The following is a 21,420-nucleotide window of genomic DNA, read 5'->3' on the forward strand; positions in this document are numbered from 1 at the left end:
TGTCTATTGGCGTTTTGTCATAATTTGTAAATTTTGTAAAAATTCCGTGTTTTGAACAAGCCATCGTTTAGTTACGAAGTATTTTGTTGTTTGTTTAAAGTAGGAACAGGAGAGCAAAAAGGAGTCATTTGGACCAAACCCTGTTTCACAAGAAACTTCAGCTTTTTTCCAAAGACTGTATGAAAAGAGAGAGGATAGGGATATTCAAAGTATGAAATATAAAATATGTGTGAAATTAAAACAATGGAAACCTTGAAAGTTAATACTAACAAACTTGAAACTATGAAAAACATATTTTCGTGGTGGAAAACTCCAAGTCATTTTCAAAATATGAACTTGATTTTTTTCTGTATTATAAAGTGGAGGTATGGGACGAAACGATCCCTCAGAAAGAAAATTTTAAGTAAGCTACCTCCAACTTTTTCAATACTAATTAGGATCCGGAAGTTGATGAAAAATCATTTTTTTTTCTGACCCTTAAAAACAATGCTAAACCTGATATCGTGTCCGTTTCCCTTCAGTTAGAGCCAGAAAACACTTTCTATTTTACCTTTTTTTCCAGCCTTTTTTGGCTTTTAGCTTATTTGTCAGTATTTTTAAAAGTTTTTGTTGCATTTTTACTTATTTTTGAGGTTTATTTTTCTCCTCCCCTGTTGTTTCGTGCATTTTAAATGCATTTACTAGTAAAACCTACATATTTAGATTTCTTGACATGGTTTTTTTTAGCAAATTCACCATGAATCGAAAATACGGTCAATAATATTATTCTTAACTGAAATGTTTGGCAATGGATTAAAATACTTTGTGTGACGATCTACTTTGAGGTTCTTTTTCTGGACACTATTATTACTTTAATCTGTAGTTTTAAAGTAAAATTACAGTTCGGACGTGCTAGCAACCAGCGTGGAACAACCCGCTCTGGTAGCGATGCGCTGTTGCCAGATTGACCTACTTCAGGATTTTCGCGAGCCCACAGAAACACGTGTAGGATTAACCATCTGGTTAAACAGTCAACAACAGGACACTTCCATTGTTCTCATTGTCAGCAAAAACAACTGATTCCTTAACTACTATTTCTGTTCTTTCATTCATTCTATGTTTTTACATACAGGTAGCTCGAAGCATTAATTACACATGTACCAAATGTATCATTAATGTTAAGGAAATCGAGCAATTGCCAAGCGTTTCGTTGTAATTTATTGAACTCTGTATTGTCAGAGCCTGTATTCTCATGTAGCTTCCAAATTATCTCACTTCACACACCCACATGTGCCTCCCCGATGGTACAGTGGTAGGTTAAGAATCGTCGCCTTGTAATCAAGTAGTCCTGGGTTCGATACCCTGTCGAGGCACATAGTGGTTTGGATCCCACTTCCAGCTGTAGGTCCATTCCAGATTAGCCGTAGTGTGCATAAAGTGGATTTTAAAACCCAACTCAATCAATCAATCAATCCAGATGCAATTGACTTGTTCTTGATAAATTCTTCTCCGTAATACAGTAACTCAGTTCTATGAAATTCTGTTTTAGAGGTGAATTTTTGTAGGTTCCACAAAATATAATTTAAAAACGTGTTAACGAAACCAAGTTGTACGTAATTTGTTTATACGTAATTCGCCCTAATTTTCAAGAAATACATTTCATTTGTACGTTCTGTAGCTTCAACAATGTTACAGAAGTATAAATTCCATGTCTTTACAAAACAAAGAGCGAGTTTCGTAACAGAAACAATAGGCGGGAATAGCTGCGGTAGGTATCGAGTTGCGAAAAAGACAAATGCTGCAGTGTGACAAAGAAGGCAAAGAGAGGCGGCATGAAATTAAAGGAGAACGATTTGCCACAGTTGTTCATAACACAAGACACATTTTCTTTTGTAGGTAATTGTGATACGATTCAACACAACTAAAAAGATGCCGGAATCTGATGCTTGCAATGTACCATAATAAAAACACAACAGAGGTTCATTTAGTTAAGGTTTTCGGTTGCTGTGTAGAGCAGGAAGATAAAATGTTTCATGCTTGCCAGAATGTAAAATTCACACGGGAAGTTAACGTTAACCTACAAGAAACTTCAGATTCAAACTTCTAGATTCGTTAATTTATCACTTTACGACGGAAATAACATATAGTAGCATACTGATACGTACGTGCTTAATTTCGCATGACTTTTTATTTTTTCCCGAGCTTGCCAACAGCTTATTAGCCTGTCCGCCTGTTTGTGTGAACGTGGCAACGCAGAAAACCCCCAGCCACATGGCAGCCAATGAGAAGACAGAATTTGGTCACATTCTGCCGTTCTGCATTCTGATTGCACACCACTTCTTATCGCATCGCGACTGTAGTCACAATATTAAATGCAATTACACTCTGGTGTACGCAAAGCAGGACTGTATTTTCGGATGCTGGCTGACTACAGTATCATAGAAAGCCCACTCTGAAAGGAGATGAATTGGTTGATTTGGTGTTTTAAGTCAACTTTATGCATATTAAGGCTAATTGGGTCTGGACCTACAGTTTAAAGTGGGATCCAAACCGAGTGCATAAAATAACGTGAACCGTGTGGTGTAAGGGGATCGTTTGCTTATAGAATGGAAGGTCATGGGTTCAAACCTACTTCTTTGCAAAATCTTTTTCGGGAAGTAAACGGCTTTGGACGAGAATGCTTATCTACGTTTCTTGGATATTTCCGTTGATATTTATGCAATTTATGTCCAACATTTCCGGATGCAGAAAGTTGACATGTAAGTTCTTAATATGTGTTAACTTATAACAGCTGAATAAAAAGAAAAGTATTTCCTAAAATCCTGCCAATCACTGAAAGATTAAAAACATTAGTAAAAGCATTACTTGAGGCATGCACAGTGGAGTGCACGATTATGGAGTGTGGAGGGGCAGATGGCCCCACACTATGCTAAACATTATCTACCAAGGGAAAGAAACTATCCTTGCTCCCCCTCCCCCCCTACTTGCCCCATCAGTTTTGAAACCCAATCGCCGCCACTGAGCATGCATCACATAAATATTTACAGTAATATCATATAATATTATATTACGTTATTAGAACACTTCGTACTTGATAAATAAAAAAAAAAAATAATAAGGAAAGGGTGGGATTTGAACCTCCGATGTTTCGATCTTGACGAAAACAGTAAAAAATGAAAGTGCTGTTATCTAACCAACTACTCCAGGAGATTGCTAACAGAAAGCTCAGTAAAGCACGTTAATCTCAGTTGAAGCAACATTGTGCCGGAGTTTTGAACCATTTTTCGCCAAGAAGCAAGGAAAAGACATACTTTGCAGAATCGTGTGGTGTTGTGCAAGGTATCTTTACTAAACATTTCGCAAAAAATCATCATAAATTTGCCTTCTTGTATTCAAATGTGACCTCAATTCTTTTCAGGTGGATGAGAACCTGTTCAGTGTTTCACAATGCACATAAATTTCCCTATTTTCAAATTCAGAACGAAGAATCTTGAAATATTTCCAACATTCGTATTTCTACTTAACATTTTTTTGTCTACTCATATATTTTATTACTGCTTTAGGGTATCTCTACTTTATGGAATGTGAAAGAATGAAAAAAATCACAAGTGAGTTTTCATTCAGGAAGAGGAAATGTTGCAAAGTTGGCTACTCTTAGTTGGCTCTGAAGCACTCTGCTGCCAAATTTACCAATTCCGGACTTTGAAATTTTTCAGGGTGATCAAATAAGATGTTGCGAAGTGTACATGTTGTACTATTTTTTGTGGTAATATTTAAGCACTTTCTAGGAACTTTCATCAGGAAAAAAGTTAATATTATGCAATATTATTTAACATTTGGCAGACTAGCCTGAAAATATGTTTTCCCATGAAGACTTTATTTATGCAGTTTTTCAAAAAATCATAGAAAATATGTTTGTAAGTTTGTTATTATTTACCAAACCTTTATGAAATATACAAGATGTTCTCTTTCGACAGATATATAATGTGTTACTTTTTATATACATTTTTTTAATATTTTTTTAATGTTTAACTGTAACATTTTTTTCAACATTGGAATTAGAGTTACTAAAAACATACTTTCAATATGTAATATAGAAATAATTAATGAAAAATAGCCAAAAAACTTCCTCTTCAGATTCAAAATCATCCTTCACTTTGAAATCAGAAGCAGAATATTTGAAGAATTTCAAGAATTTCAGTGCAAATCTCAAGTGCAACATAATCCGACATAAGTACAAGCAAAACTCAGCAACGAAGAAAACAATATACATGCCATGTCTACCAGTTACAATTTAGAAGAAGTGCACAAGTGATGTGTGGAGCTTCCCCGATGGTGCAGTGGTAGCGTTGTCACCTTGTAATCAAGGGGTCCCAAGGTTCGATACTCTGTGGAGGCACATAGTGGTTCGGATCGCACTTTAAAATGTAGGTCCAGTCCCGATTAGCCTTACTGTGCATAAAGTGGACTTAAAACACCAAATCAATCAATCAATCAATCACAAGAGATGTGGTGCAAATATAGCCCATTGTTCATTCACAATACACGAGCGCACAGCAAAGAGTGGTCTGTGTTCATTACCCAATTTATTGGACAGTAGTTGTTCAATGGGGTATGCCCATCTCATTTCCGGAATGTGTTAATATTAAGTATCAGCATTTGGGCTGCTGAAAGAACCATGAATATTGCTGAAATGATGATGCCAAGAGAAGTATAGCACTGTTTGAGTAAAATATATGTTGGATTTTTTTAGTTTCAAATTTTAAACAAGTACATGTGCAGGATAATTCTTCTTCATTAAATACATCATTTTCATAAATGAATCCTTAACATAATAACAACAGGTAAATTACATGCATTAGTTCTTTTTTTATTATTTTCCCCCCAATACTTCAGCCTATTATATAGGCACGCGCAGACCCTCTGATTAAGGGGAGCAAAATACTTGAAGAAAGTTCAGCCAGAGAAAGAAAATCCCCATTGCATTGATGGTACTAAACAGGGGCATATATAGTGTATGTCCGGACCCATCGAAAATCACTCTATTAGAATAATTCTAGCTTAATAACGAAAATTTATTATTATTATTAATTTATTGTTCTGTGCCACAAAAGGTCTCTGCTCCCCTCCCCCTTTATTTTCCTTCTCTGTAGTTCAAACTAATTTACATATAAACATGATTTCGTACAGCAGATTCAAAACAACTAAACATAATTTATTCATTTCCAATGTGTGACCAATTTATTCTGAGACCACATAGGTGTAACACAACTAGACTAACGATTAAAATGCATGAGTCTTAATAACAAGTAATTTGCTGGAGAACGAAGTGAGATAATCCAATTACATAAGAAATAAACCTATCGTAGTTGATTGGAACTTTCGTTGGCTTGAAAATACTTTACTTTATATTTACTTTATATTTTAAAGAGAATAATATTGTTTAGTAACGGTAATAGGATTTCTCTACACTAAATTTCTAAGTGTGAGTATTAGGAGGGGCAACTGTCCCCCGTGCCCCCCCCGTGTGCATGCCTATGGCCCAATACCAGTAGTCCAATACCAGTAGATAAATAATAAGTATTATTGCCACGTTTATAAATGTTATTGGTAACGGTGTGATCTCGCACAAACAAATTTCTTCATTTTAACAGGAGAAAGTACTTACAGAATTGAGTTTCTATAGATTGTTGAAAGGCCGTGGATTTTTTTCCATCGTTCAATATATTTGACTGCAAATACATGTATATTTCAAGAAAACTATGCCTAACCAAACCTAACCTAACCTTGCTGGAAATGGTTCATGGGGCTATCCGTGAATCGTTTTTGGGGGCTATCCATCAATGGTTTTTGGGGGTTCAAACCCGGGAAAAATCCGAAATCAGTAACACCAAAGTAGTACTGTTAATGTGATAAATTGAAGTTATTTTCTTCACAAGAGCAAAATCTCACCTTCAAGAACCTTTCGCAATGCATAATCAGTAAGTACAATTGTTAAAAATGACGAAAGAAACGAGTGAAAAGTGTTTGTGTGAGATCGCACCAGTACCATGTTATTATACACTAATAAATTACTAAACTAACAAAAATAAATTTTGTTCAAAATAATAATAATAATTATTATTATTATTATTATATCAATGAGGACACTCGATCCACCAAACGAGTGAATACCAGCAGCACAACTATTTTCCATTATTTTCTTTGCATTTTATGCAGTTAGTATCTGAATGCATTTTGATATTAACCTTTGCATGTCTTGTTCAAGAAAAGGCTTTAAATCTTAGGGGATTTTTTTTTTATATAAATTGTGTTGTGCGACCTCTAACCTACAACTGTAATTATTAGAAATTTCAAAACTGTGAAACCATTTCTTCTTTGGATGGGATGGTAGAATATAAATTTGTTCCTGTATTTTTCACTCAATGTTTTCCATCCAATGCAATTTTACATTGATTATTCTGTCCGAATACTACTGTTCCTAACAGTAAGAGTAACAAGCTTTCGTGTTTCTTGTATCTTCAAATGAACGAAATCAATTTCCAGGGGGTCCACTGACCTGTTCGACCCCCTTCCCGATGCCCATGTCCATCTGTTGGAACAACAGTGAAAAGTGCTGGGACATTACAAACAAGCATAATTGATACAGTGGAACTCACAATCTTCATACGTCTCTAATTGCAATTAAATATTCGTCACGCTTTTGCTAATTACTTTCAGTTCTTCTGAAGAGGGTAAATTGTTAATGGTGTCTTATAGTGTTTGCAATTTACTTTTCATTTTAGCAAGGGCTCTGAGAAGTTTCTCTTTGATCATTTCTAATGTCAGGGCAGACTTTTGAAATGTTTCCAGTTCTTCCCGCAGGCTGGTTATAGCGTTGTTTACATGTTTGACTGAATTCACTTTTAATATTTTGTATTAAATTTTGGAGTCTTGACCAATTATTTATTTATTTATTTATTGAGAAAATTCCAGATACAGCACAGGTGGCCATTTTCCACTGAAATTGCCAACAATAGAAATGCAATAATAATAATAATAATAAGCAAAACTATATTAAAAAATAATAATTAAAAGTAACAAAATAACACAAAGAGAATAGCAAATTGACAAAAGAATAAGCAAAACATGGCACTATTTGTTATTATTTACAAACATTCTCATACAAGACCGAAAGGCAAACTAGGAGAAAAATATATCGATTCTTGTTGGGAGGTCATTGTATTGTGTGGCAAGTCTGTAAAAGAGGGATCTTTTTTTGAATTTGTAGTCTAGGTTTCTTTGTATAAAATAATCTTGTGTTGCGAGTTGTGCACGTAGGTACTCGAAAGTGGAATTTCTCAAGGAGTGTGTTGCAGCGGGTTTTGCCATTCACAATTTTGAATAAATAACTGAAATCATTCTGCAAAAGTCGCTGATAAGCAGTGTGTAGGTTTAGAATAGACTAGAGATGGGGAGATGAAAAATTGCATAATGAGGGGACAATGTATCGAACTATAGCTGGGAAGAAGTGAAAAACTGAATCGATTGTAGATTAGTTTGAATATTACTCTTGAAATAACATTTGGAAGTTAGAAGGCCTCCTGACTGGTGTAGTGCTAGCATCGTCTCCTTGTAATTGATTGTCGAGGATTTGAAACTAGTTGGAATCACATAGTGGTTTGGATCCCACTTTAAACTGAGGGTTCAGTACCTATTGCCCTACATGTTCCCAATTTCCTCATGATGGTGGGTGAACATTGGTCCCATCCACTAGCCAAAATCTCAGGAGAAAAGTTGTTATGCTTCCCCCAGGAGACTCGAATCAGTGTGGCAGCAAATTGAGAAAACTGGAAGTATCTTCAATTGCTTTCAAATTCGGCATACTCACTAATTTTGGCCTCATAATCACGAATCTGCAGTTAAAATTTGGCGGTCATGTCTAGAAATTGAAAATAAGTCGAAAAAAGTGGGTCTTTGAACACAGTAAACACCCTTGATTTATGAATAAAACAACAATTTTTTGCAACGATTAGCGTTTCAAAACTATGTTTACGGTCACCCTTAATTCTAACTATGCTTGCCTAACCTAACCTTACCGTGAATGGTTGGTGGGACAAACATGTTTTCCACCTTTACGCAAGATGCCATTTTCTCACATGTAAATGAACGCTCCATGCAATGGGTCTCCCTTATTGCACAACACTTGAGCAATGTTGTGTTATGACTATGGTAGCAAGACCGTTGTGCGGAAAGGAAGACGTCTTCATATCAGAAAACATGGTTTCCATGTTAGTGTATGGAGAATCATAGCGGTAATTGACAAGCTTACTTTGCAATTTCTAGACGTGACCGCCAATTTTTAACTGCAAATTCGTGATACGAGGCCAGAATTAGTGAGTATACCGAATTTGAAAGCAATTGGAGATACTTCCGGTATTGTACATTCATAACTCAGCGTGTGCACCATAGCTTGTGACAAAGTCTGATACCTCGGACCGGATGGCCATAGTGCAGGACAATGTTTTAGATATTCTGGGAAGAATAATAGTATAAAAAAATGATTTCTACTACCCCCTTCCTTTTCTGCAAATTTTCTTTCTGGATAAGTTCTTGATTTTACCTTTATAGTTCTCCTTGTATCTGTGATTATCAATTACACAATGTTAAGTATGACAGGTAGATAAACAAAACAGAACATACTCAAAACCAAACATGAAACATTACCTGCTGGTCCAATGGGTCCCGGCTCTCCTGGAGGACCTCTGGATCCAGATATCCCTACTGGACCTGGATCTCCTGATGGTCCAAATTCTCCTCTTGCTCCCTGGCGATACAAGAAATCCTTACATGAATACCATTAGAAGTAACACCAAAAGAAACATGCTGACTTTAAGCAATCATTAGTGACTTCAAAAAAGAAAAATAGTCCACCTTAAAATTATTTTGAATGTAATGATTACTCTTTCCTTGTTACTATAGTTATGACAATAATATTTTTCTTCAACAATATGAATTATGGGAGTATTCTTGAGTAATTACCATGAAAACTCTAATTTACAAACTATTGTTCAACTTTCTTTCAACAGTAAAGGGAGTTTTCATATCTTCCACTTGGCAAAAAATTATAAATCACTAGTAAAAAATGGACATTTTGAAAGTAACACCATAGAAGCATAAATGCTTTCATAACGTAGTATGTGATCCATGGATTGGTTATCAGAATTAAGGTAAATCTACATACAATTAACTTGGAAATCTCTGTGACTCACTGAAGATTGTTTTTATTTTCAAACACCACTTCAAGTAAATAATGAATTACTTTCATACAGTGGTATGAAATTACCTTCATACAGCTCTAGTTGGTGAATCAACTAGAGCTGAAAATTTTGTCTACTGTTTTCAGTAGATCTATAGGTGTTTTGAAACATCTACTCTGTTTAGATTTTCAAATAGATATAAAAAGAAATTTTAAATCAGGAGGAATGGAAAGTTAAATTTACAGCCAACAAGTTGAGTTACATACACTGTGTACAATATTTCAAGTAATACTGAAGAGAATATTTCACTTGTATTTCTTCTACTGTACACGTACAGTAGGCCTACTGAACTTGTTCAGTAGAAGTTCAGTAGGAAACCATTGAGTTTCAGTAGAGTTCCGAGAAACACAGTAGAGTTCAGTTAATAACAGTAGATTCTGTCTACTGAAAACAGTAGAAATTTCCAGCAGGGGGTCAATAGGTCATACATTCTATCGACTAGAAATGTGAGTTTAGATGACAAATTTTCAATTTATTTCTAACAGAAACGTGATAAGAATTGTGATATTTGTATTTGAGAAATATTTTATCAATATTATGATTTACATTTGTACTTACAGTATGTAACATTGTTATTCGTACACATAGAATTTCCGAGGAAAAAATGTCATATCTACTAGTAAATATAATCAAATTCATATGCACCTGGAAATTAATGTTAATGAAGGTTTCACGAACAAATGTCAATAGAAATGTATGTTCAAGGTGTATAAACAGAGCATATAATTTGTGTGAAAAGAGAAAAACACGCTGTTTCATGCAACATTGTTATTCATACAGGCAAGAGTTTCAATCTTCCTCGCATACAGTGCCACCGCTATTCGGGCGATTTTGTGCAGTTTGCAACTTCGTAACAAGTTTGAACATGCAAGTGCGCTCCCCCGTCAAGCGAAATGCTGGTGTAGGTATTGCTGTAGCCCTATCGTCTATCTATCAGCATGTTCGAAATGGGCAAGGTGAAGGAACTTAGTTCCGATCTGAAGGATGTTATTATAAATTTGGCCCTTAGAGGTTATTCGTTAAGAAAAGTTGGACAAACAGTCAATAAATCACACTCCACAGTTCCATACATAGTAAACAAATTTAGAGAGGAAGGTTCAACACAGAATGTGCCGAGAAAACCAAAAGGGAAACGGTTGAATAAACGTGATGAACGCTTTATTTTAAAAAGAGTGCGAGAAAACCCCCGACTAAGTGTTCCTCAGTTACGACCGTTAGTAGAAAATGTTGCTGGCAAGATGATGTCCGATCACACTGTCCGACGTGCCTTGTGGAAGCATGGATATCATGGCAGAATACCACGAAAGAGGCCGTATGTAAATTAGGTGAATCGCAGGAATAGACTTTCATTCGCGAAAGAGCACATCCACAAGAACCAGGAATTTTGGGATAGTGTCATATGGTCAGACGAGTCCAAGATTAATATATATGGGTCAGATGGGATAAATAGGGTCTGGAGAAAATCAAATAAAGACAATGATCACATTAACACTGTTTCAACAGCTAAACACGGTGGTGGGTTATTAATGATTTGGGGCTGTATGTCGTCCAAAGGTGTTGGTACCATCCAGTTTATTGATGGTATCATGGATGCATATGTCTATTTGGACATATTTAAGAACAATGTAAAGCAGAGTGCCCAAAAAATGGACATGCCGCCTATCTACAGATTCCAACAAGACAATGACAGTAAGCATAAGGCGCGAGTTAACATGAATTGGTTAATATGGAATGTGCCCAAACTACTACAAACACTAGCTCAAAGTCCAGACTTAAATCCCATTGAGCATTTATGGGCAACTTTGAAGAGGCGAGTTCATAAAGCAGGCGTCAAGTCCAAACAAGAGTTGAAAACTATTGTGCAAGCCGAGTGGAATAAAATAAGCTATGAAACATGTCGGAAACTGGTTAATTCTATGAAGAACAGGTGTCAAGCAGTAATTAAAGACAAAGGGTACGCATCAAAGTATTATAACTGTCAGTCAATTTGTTCTGAATATACTTTTTTCTTTTATATTATTAAGTGTACGAATAGAAAAGTTGTACAAAAAATGGCATGTTTCTCTTTCAGTTTCATTTAATTTATTATTGTCATTGGTTCTACAGAATTTGGGTAAGAAAATATGTTCCTAATGATATTAGTTATTGAATTGTAAAGAAACAATTTCAAAAGAGTGTATTTCCTTTCAGATATTTAAGCATTTTCTTTGAAAATCCGTGTGTATGAATAAGAATGTTACATACTGTATTATTTAAAAGTAATACAATGATCATGAAAGATGGAAGAAGAAATATGATGCTAGCAGGTATAGTTGTAGGCTAGCATTTTCTAACTTAACACAGGGGAAAGAAATATTTTTAGTAACATACTAATCAAAACATGTATTTTAGATCTTACATTATGTAGACTACACCATTGTAATTCAAGTGTGCTTTATAACCAGACACATAAAAAAGTGGCTCTCACTGTAAAAGTGAAGTTTAATATTCCTGCACAGTGACTTGCAAGCTTCACAATTACCGCGTAAGAAAAAATGCAAATTATACTAACAATTTCTAACGAAGGAAATATTTGTAATTCAGATAATTTGAAAATTATATTTAGATGTTAGTGTCAGGCTCATATCGAGAAATACATTTCGGGAGGGGTCCGAACCAATAATGATGATGATGATAATAATAATAATAATAATAATAATAATAATAATAATAATAATAATAATAATAATAATAACAACACTAATGTAAATGTTGAAATTAAAATAATTAAGTTATAATTAAATTGAATATTAATTCAAATATGTTAAATTATTAATATTGTATTTTTATTATCACACCAATACGTAAAAATATGGTATAAAAATTAAAAATATAGATATAACATATATTTATTATCTAGCTTGTGTGTACTTAAGTTCACCAAAAATTTGTAAAAGACAAGGACATTAATGTCAAATAGATAAAGAATTGAATATTTATCGAATGTTAGATCCAGTTGAAAAGTAAAGTTAGAATAAATATAGAAATAACCCTTTCCTTCCATGTTCATAGGAAATAAATAATCATAGAGTACAATCGAGTACAGTATTATGATGAAAAGTACATTTTCAATATTTTATTTTAATACTTGGTAAGTCTTTCGGGGAAAAGGGGGGGGGGGTAAATATGTCCTTGGTTAGTGTAATGTTTTTTTCACTTGCAGTTGCACATGGCAGAGCAGAGTCCCTCTCATATTTCTAAACAGCAGGCGCTGCTGTGATAGCAATCATATATTTGCATCAGACATCATCAGTCTGTTCAAACATACCCTGACTTCAACCTACTAAAGCTACAGGGGCAGGTACTATGAACAGACTGACAGATTGGCAATGCAATCCATGCTCTCACCTGCCATAGCCAATTTCTTCATGGAGAACCTCAAACACAGAGCACTGCATTCAGCTCCACAGCAACCTGCTGCATTTTACAGATATGTGGATGACACCTCTTGTCATCCGGCCACATGGCGAGGCTGTGCTACAAACGTTCCTGAATCACATCAACAACCAGCACCCGAAAATCAAATTCACCATGGAGACAGAGACCAATCGCAACCTTCTGTTTCTGGACATCCTCATCACATGCAAACTGGATGGGATTTTAGGACACAGCATATATAGGAAAGCCACTCACACAGATCTCAATACCAAGAGCTTTCACCATCCAGTGCAGTGATCAACCATATGCTCTACATATGACACAGAGCACATTCAAGATGAAATAAGTCACCTACGCACAGTTTTCAGACAGAATGGATACACTGAACATATCATCAACACAACACCAGAGAGATTAATGCACAACAAGAACAACAAACAAACAATCCCAGATCTCCCAGACAACCAAGAGAAGAAGACAGCCATCCATCATCCTATACACTGGAAACCTCTCTGCAGTCATCGGCTGCATTCTTTCAGAGCATAATATTAAGACTATCCACAAACTGCCACCGGAAGTCAGAAGCCAACTTCAAAATCCTAAAGACACCTGAGGTTTACTGTATCATCTAGTTTATTGAGTTTATTGAGCAATTTTCACACCGAAAGTACCCATGAGGGGCATTGGTGCATGTACATTACAAAAATACAACATGTTGACATCGCACATAATATACATATACATATATACATTGGCAGAATTTTTTATAATATAACATAATATAATAGTAAAACATAGACTGACAAATTATTTTTGAAGTGAACTAGTGCTGTAAAAGTACATATTATCTAGTGTATACAATCTACATTTATTTTATAAAGTTATTTAATTCTTGAAATTCTTGAACTGAATATAATGTGTATTCCAATAACAATTTTTTCACTTTACTTTTAAAGATTGTGGATCTTTCAAAATTTTTGTAACTTTTTGGTAATATATTGTATAACTGGATGCCTGAGTAAAAAGGTCCCGTTTGGTATGCAGTTAGCCGCACTTTGGGAATGTGGAAGTTATCTTTTTGTCTGGTATTGTAATTGTGAGTGTCTATGTTCTTTGGATAGTTCGATTGTGTTTCGTGTATGAAAGTAAGTGTTTCAAGTATGTACAAACTTGGAAGTGTTAATATACGGAATTTTTTGAAAAGAGGTTTACATGTATCAGTTTTGTGTGCATTTGCCAAAATACGCAATGCTCTTTTTTGAATTTTAAAAATCCTCTGCGATTGAGCCGAGTTCCCCCAAAATTGGATACCATACCTCAAAATACTTTCGAAGTTTGAGAAATAGATATTTAGCATACATACTGTATTGAAACTATTTTTTAAGGTTCTTAATTGGTAACATACGGTGTTTAGCCTCTTGCATAAATGATCTATGTGAACTTTCCAGTTTAGACACTCGTCTATAAATATTCCAAGAAATTTTGTATTGTTAGTAGCTGTTATAACGGCATGCCCTACTGTGAAATTATCTTGCCTAATAGAAGAGTTTTTGGCTCTAGATACACCAAATTTTATTATATTAGTTTTTTCGTTGTTCATAGAAAGTTTGTTTGCTGAAAACCAGCTTTGTAGTTCAGTAAGAGCTTCTTCCGTTTTTTGAATTAAAGTTACATCGTTAACAGAATCTACTAAAGCCGTAGTATCATCAGCAAAAAGAGTAACTTGGGCAGTTTCAACATTTGCTGGAAGATCATTTATGAACAATAAAAACAATAGGGGTCCTAGTATCGATCCTTGGGGGATTCCAATAACCACATCTTTCAATTCGGAGTAATATGTTGTTTGCGTCCCATTATTGGATAAGCTATTTATTGCAACGCTCTGTTTTCTATTCGATAAATAGGATTCTATTAATTTATTTGATAGACCGCAGATTCCGTAGTATTTTAATTTCTCTAGTAGTATGTGATGATTCACACAGTCAAACGCTTTTGATAAATCACAAAAAATTCCAACAACAGAATACGTTTTGTTTATGGCCAAAAGAATATTATCAATTACATCAAAAATGGCATTTTTTGTTGTTTTCGATTTCACAAACCCATTTTGTTGCTTTATGAGTATCCGTTTATCTTCTGCATACTTTATTATCCTATTATAAATTAATTTTTCGAAAATTTTTGAAAAAATTGACAATAAGGAAATTGGTCTATAGTTTTCAATTTTTGTTTTATTTCCTTTCTTATATAAGGGTATTACTTTTGATATTTTTAGACAATCTGGAAAGATACCTGAGGTTCCTGAGGTGCACAAACAGGGAGGATAATCAAACAATGTTGCAAAGAACATGCCAGTTACAACAAGAATTTTCATCCCAAAAAACCAGGGCTAGCAGAGGGCCACAAAATTGACTTCACAACAACTGAGATCATCAATAAGTCATCCAATTACTGACACTGCATCATCAAAGAAGGAATAGCCACCCACGGGGAAAGGAAAACATCAACAGAAACAATCTGTGGGTCATTTCAAAAGCTTTTCAGTGATTTTCAAAGCAGACATCATTACTGCATCAATATGATACAATCTTCATCTCAAAAATCTGTGACAATGAAGTTATTAGGTTTTAAGAAAGTCAAAGTAAGTAGTATTGGCACAACAGCTTTTCATGGGATTTTTAATGATGTTTTCTGCACCACTTCATGAATAAGAAGTTGGGTACAGAGATGTTTGTCAAATTTTTAGCCACATTTTCAAGAAGGACTTGGGTACAGAGTTTCATACCATTTTTAACCATGTTGTCTGAACCACATCATGAAGAAAGATTTGGATACAGAATGTGTGTGTGATTTTTAACAGTAGAGGGCTAGCATAAATGATTCATTCGTTTTGAATAGGCTATATTTTCAAATGTATTACACGTACACACATGAAAGATATATGAAAAGAACCACAAACTCACCAAGTTTGTATTGTGTATTACAGGTGGCAGCACGAGAGCATTATCTTTTTCTATTATCTATTATTTCACCGCCAAGTTGATATTCAGCGATGAAGCAACGTTCCACTTATCCGGGAACGTGAATTGTCATAATGTGCGATTCTGGGGCACGGAAAATCCATGTGCAGTCGTGACAGTTGAAAGAGATTTGCCAAAGGTGAATGTTTTCTGTGTAACAAACAAAGATGTATGGGCCATTTTTCTTCACTGAGAAAACTGTGACCGGTAAATGTTACCTGGATATGTTGCAGTTGTAATTGTTCCCGCAACTCAGTGCTGACTTCAGGGATTTTGTCTTCCAACAAGACGTGGCACCCCCTCATTGGAACATCCCAGTTCGTGACTACCTAAACGATGAACTTCCGCATCACTGGATTGGGCGTATTTGTGAGGATGACCTAGCTTTGTTCCTGTGGCCTCCCAGATCTCCTGATTTAACGCCCTACGACTTCTTCCTGTGGGGCTACGTTAAGGACCTTATTTACGTACCCCCACTACCGCAATCCTTAGTCGAGCTCAAAGAATGCATCAGTGCTGCAGTGCAGACCATTGTCAGGACTATGCTACAAAATGTATGGAATGAGCTCGAGTATCGTGTGGACGTGTGTCTTGTAACCAAAGGGGCACATATCAAACATTTGTAGAGGGTGTATAAACTTGGTGAGTTTGTGGTTCTTTTCATATATCTTCCATGTGTGTACGTGTAATACTTTTGAAAATATAGCCTTTTCAAAACGAATGAATCATTTATGCTAGCCCTGTATTTCTGCAATAATCATGAAGAAGGACTTGGATACCAAGCTTTTTGTGTGATTTTTAACAGTATTTTCTGCACCATATCATAAAGAAGGAATTCTGGTCCAACAAGAAACTGTATTGGTTTACTGATAACAAACAAGGTGCCAACTGCATATGGTGTGGTGTGGTCTGTGGAAATACTGCACTGTGGGTTCTTACATTTTAAAAGACACTCTCACCAGCAAAAAATGTTGGGACATTCATTACCTCCCCATTTGGCCTTATCCAAAGTGGCTCATGCAAGATGGTGCGCCACCCATTATGATACGCAGGTATGCCTGTGGCTGGATGAGAACCTCCATCAAAGGATTGGGCATAGGGGATCCATAGCAATGGCTCCCCGATCCCCAGATTTGAATCCAATGTATTATGCAGTGCAAGGCTACCTAAAAGCAAAACTTTACAGTGTGAAAATCAGGGAGAAACAGCATCTGTGTGAGCAAATTGCTATTTTGCTGGACTTGGTGCCTCACATCCTGCGAGTGGTGACTGCCTACAGTTGTGTTGTGACAATGGTGGCAAACACATTGAACAAATATTGTGATCCAACCTTTTGGTGCAGGACTTTTGGGCCACTGTATATCATGAAGGTGGTTTTGGATACAGAATTTTTTGTAATTTTTAACATTTTCTGCATCATGTCATGAAGAAGGACTTTGGTACAGAGTTTCTTGTGTGATTTTTAACCACACTCTCTGTAGCACATTATGAACAAGGGCTTGGGTACAGAGATTTCCATGTGATTCTTAACCATGTTCTCTGCATCACATCATCAAGAAGGACTTGGGTACAGAGCTTTTCATCTGATTTTTAACCACACTCGCTGTACCACATCATGAACAAGGGCTTGGGTACATAGATTTCCATGTGATTCTTAACCATGTTCTCTGCATCACATCATGAAGAAGGACTTGGGTACAGAGCTTTTCATCTGATTTTTAACCACACTCGCTGTACCACATCATGAACAAGGGCTTGGGTACAGAGATTTCCATGTGATTCTTAACCATGTTCTCTGCATCACATCATCAAGAAGGACTTGGGTACAGAGCTTTTCATCTGATTTTTAACCACACTCGCTGTACCACATCATGAACAAGGGCTTGGGTACATAGATTTCCATGTGATTCTTAACCATGTTCTCTGCATCACATCATGAAGAAGGACTTGGGTACAGAGCTTTTCATCTGATTTTTAACCACACTCGCTGTACCACATCATGAACAAGGGCTTGGGTACAGAGATTTCCATGTGATTCTTAACCATGTTCTCTGCATCACATCATGAAGAAGGACTTGGGTACAGAGCTTTTCATCTGATTTTTAACCACACTCGCTGTACCACATCATGAACAAGGGCTTGGGTACAGAGATTTCCATGTGATTCTTAACCATGTTCTCTGCATCACATCATCAAGAAGGACTTGGGTACAGAGCTTTTCATCTGATTTTTTACCACACTCGCTGTACCACATCATGAACAAGGGCTTGGGTACAGAGATTTCCATGTGATTCTTAACCATGTTCTCTGCATCAGATCATGAAGAAGGACTTGGGTACAGAGCTTTTCATCTGATTTTTAACTATGCTCACTGTAGCAGATCATGAAGAAGGACTTGGGTACAGAGCTTTTTGTGTGATTTTTAACCACATTCTGCATCACATCATGAAGATGGGCTTGGGTATAGAGCTTTGCATGTGATTTTTAACCACGTTCTCTGCATCACATCATGAATAACTTAGGTACAGAGCTTTTCATGAGATTTTTAACCACTTTTTCTGCACCACATCATGAAGAACAACTTATTCTGCAATGTATCCACAGACCATTTGCTGCACTTCCATGAATAAATTTCTTACCTTGATTCCAGCCAGTCCAGGCAGTCCAGGATTTCCCCTCTGCCCTTTCTCTCCCTGTAATCCATCCAATCCTGGTTCACCAGGTCTCCCTTCACTTCCAGGAGCAAATGTGCTAAAACCAGGATCACCAACTTCTCCCTTTGGTCCATGTGGTCCAGGAATCCCTCTTGGGCCAGATGGTCCTGCTTCTCCAGGCAAACCTGTGCATCACAAAGGTTGACATCAGTACATTACCATACGGAGAGCATTTTATCTTAAGGATTGCTATAGAAATACAACGATGGGACACTTTCATAAATTTCTCAGTTGCCAATAATGTTACTATATTCCTTTCAGCATGTCAGTGTTGAAGGTTGAGCTGGGCATTACTTTTAAATTCACTCATTAGGTTTTATTAATTTCCCTCCTGAAGTTTTAAGCTAAAGTCATTTTGAATTACAAATTACAAATATTTTATTTTATTTGGCAATGTTCAACTTGCAAGTGTAGTGATATGGATGTCAATATAGGCCATATTGACACAGTACCCACACAGTCTGTTAGACATTAACCAATTCATCAGTTTCTTTGCAGTCTCAGTAACCTGAGTTTCTGGATAATGGGTGATATTTTATGTTGGATCTATATAATTGTATGAGTAAAAACTTCAATCACTCCATGATACTTTCCAATGCCAATACCACTGGTATTTACTGATACCAATGTGTCAGCACTGACTCAACCCTAGTAACAAGTTGAATCAGTCCATGTCTAATTTCTAATAATCTTATCATCTAAAGGAAACTTCCATTTTATTCCTGCTGAGAACTTTGTAAATATAATGCATATCGTTGTGTGAAAACCAGAGGGACGTATCTCCAATTTATAAAATTTACAGGAGAGAGGAAACCATGCATTCTTAGAAATACGTCTGACTCTTATAAAGAGTCAGTTAATTGGAGATATGTGACTCCACCTTACTGCTAAGGAATAGGTGTGGAGATACGTCAAAGTTACATCAAATAGAGCTCTTCAGAGAAGTTTATTTAAACCAAACTGAAATCTGCATTTTTGGAGTTACATTTCTCTGGTTCTCATATGATATATGCATGTAAGAAAAGCTACCTGGTCTGCCAATCAATCCTGGGTCTCCCTCGTTGCCCCTTTCGCCTTTGTCTCCTGGGTCCCCTGAAAGCCCTGGTCGACCTGGCTGACCCTTTGGCCCATTAATTCCATGTCTTCCATTGAAACCAGGGACACCTTTCTGGCCCTGTTCACCCAACTCCCCTTTGGAACCAGGAATTCCCATATCGCCCATCTGGCCCTGCAAGTGAATACACAGGCATGTAATAAAATTAATGACACAAACAGTTTTCATATATTACAAGTGCTTGAAGTGGGGGCAAATGTAGGGTATGTTATCCCCCATGTTAAGAAAATTTTCATAAAGCATCCTAAGGAAATTTATACAGGCATCCCCCCCCCCACCTACTACATTGCCTCCATGTCAATCAATACAAGCATCTTCCCACCTATACTCAAACTTGATCAAGCATCCCCCAGCTAGGAATTTCCACTTTGAGCACTGTATATTACACACTTGTACAGTAATAAATTTAGGACTATTGAGATACATACCATTAAATATTACTTTATTAACACATTGGAGTCTCACGATGGGCATAGCCCATCCTGCGGTATGCAATCTCTTTGCCGATTGAAGTACGGGCTATGTTCGTACTACGTCTCAAGTGCATGTTCATTCAAACCCCTCTGTTGAAATTCCGACCACTAGGTGACTCATGTGCTATTTTTATCTCACACCTGCGACTGTTTGTGTTCGGGTTGATGTTTAGAATGGCGTCGTTAGATCCAGACTGCATAGCGGAAATTCTGCATGAGGATTCTGCCTCAGAGTTTGAAGTTAGCGACGATTTTGATGATGCAGATGAATTTGAAGATTTGGAAGGTAGCTTATATTCGTAATAATTAATTGTTGACAATATAAACAGTGTTGCAAACTCTAGTATTTTATGAATGAAGTGAGAAGAGGTAATTTTTTTGGGTCTATTCATCTTGCCTCTTGCTTGATTCTCCTACATGCACTGATGTATTTTTAGTTTTTCCATTTATTATTTTGTATAGTGTATGTCAAATAAAAATTTATTTTATTTATTTATTTGTTTAATTTTTACAGATGACGCAGAACCAACTGATACATCGTCTGGTCCTGTCCTGCAGCCAAGAAGTATTCTTATGCAAGATTCAAAAGATGTATTGATAGTTTATGTAGTTAATTATTGAAATTTCCAGATTACGAACTTAAAATATCTCTATAATAACATTTGTTACAATGTAAATAAAAACAAAATAAAAATCTTTTTTCTATGATTTTTTTAAAAACAACCAAAAACCGCAGTCCAGAGGTAAAAATGCTGTATTATGAGGTCAGACCCGAATGTGTTAATATGCTTAAATTCTGCAGGTGGTATTTAGCCTTACGAGGAATCTAAGCTGGAAATGTCTATTGATTGTAATTTAAATTTCAATTGGATTGAATTGATTTTCAATTGGAATGAATTGGATTGAGTTGGATGCCCAATTAAGTATTGAAATGAATTGGGTTCATTCGGAATCTCAACTGAAACCAATAGGAAATGCAGGACAATTTCCAATTGGTGAATTGTATCCAATTGTAAGTAGGTATACATTGAAACCAATTGTTTTTAGTTGTAGAATCAATTAGAAACTTCATAAAATTTTGTGTACAGTGTACATGTAAATTCTGCTCTTTTCAACTATCTTCTGAAATGTACTGAAACCCAATTGTAGTCCTACTCCACAGCTACTGTACTTGAACAGTAGGGCTATTGTACTGAAAAATCAATGTAACTAATAACCAATATGAGTTTTTAGATGCTCTATTGGAACCAATTGGTGAATTACAATCAACTGTGTTCAATTCGAATGAATTGATGAATTGCATTTAATTGAAGTATACTTGCACGATACTTTTTCTACAATATTTTTTTAAATTCATTTATTGACTCAAAGCATAAGTAGTTCAATTCTTGACACCAGATTTTA

The 21,420-nt window shown here is 35.9% G+C and overlaps 1 protein-coding gene across 1 annotated transcript in view; it reads right to left on the reverse strand.

Annotated features, from left to right (window-relative positions):
- Positions 1-21,420, reverse strand: part of LOC145979562 (uncharacterized) — a 339,077-nt gene that overhangs the window by 41,096 nt on the left and 276,561 nt on the right. Inside the window, exons 23-25 of the mRNA XM_083112535.1 lie at positions 19,459-19,657; positions 18,355-18,554; positions 8,686-8,785 (exon numbers count right to left, since the gene is read on the reverse strand). Of these exons, the coding sequence (XP_082968661.1) occupies positions 8,686-8,785; positions 18,355-18,554; positions 19,459-19,657 (499 nt within the window). The remainder of the gene's footprint in view (positions 1-8,685; positions 8,786-18,354; positions 18,555-19,458; positions 19,658-21,420) is intronic.

This window comes from Lepisma saccharinum, chromosome 26, assembly GCF_977018435.1.
Source record: "Lepisma saccharinum chromosome 26, izLepSacc3.1, whole genome shotgun sequence".
In the NCBI taxonomy this organism is placed as follows: Eukaryota; Metazoa; Arthropoda; class Insecta; order Zygentoma; family Lepismatidae; genus Lepisma; species Lepisma saccharinum.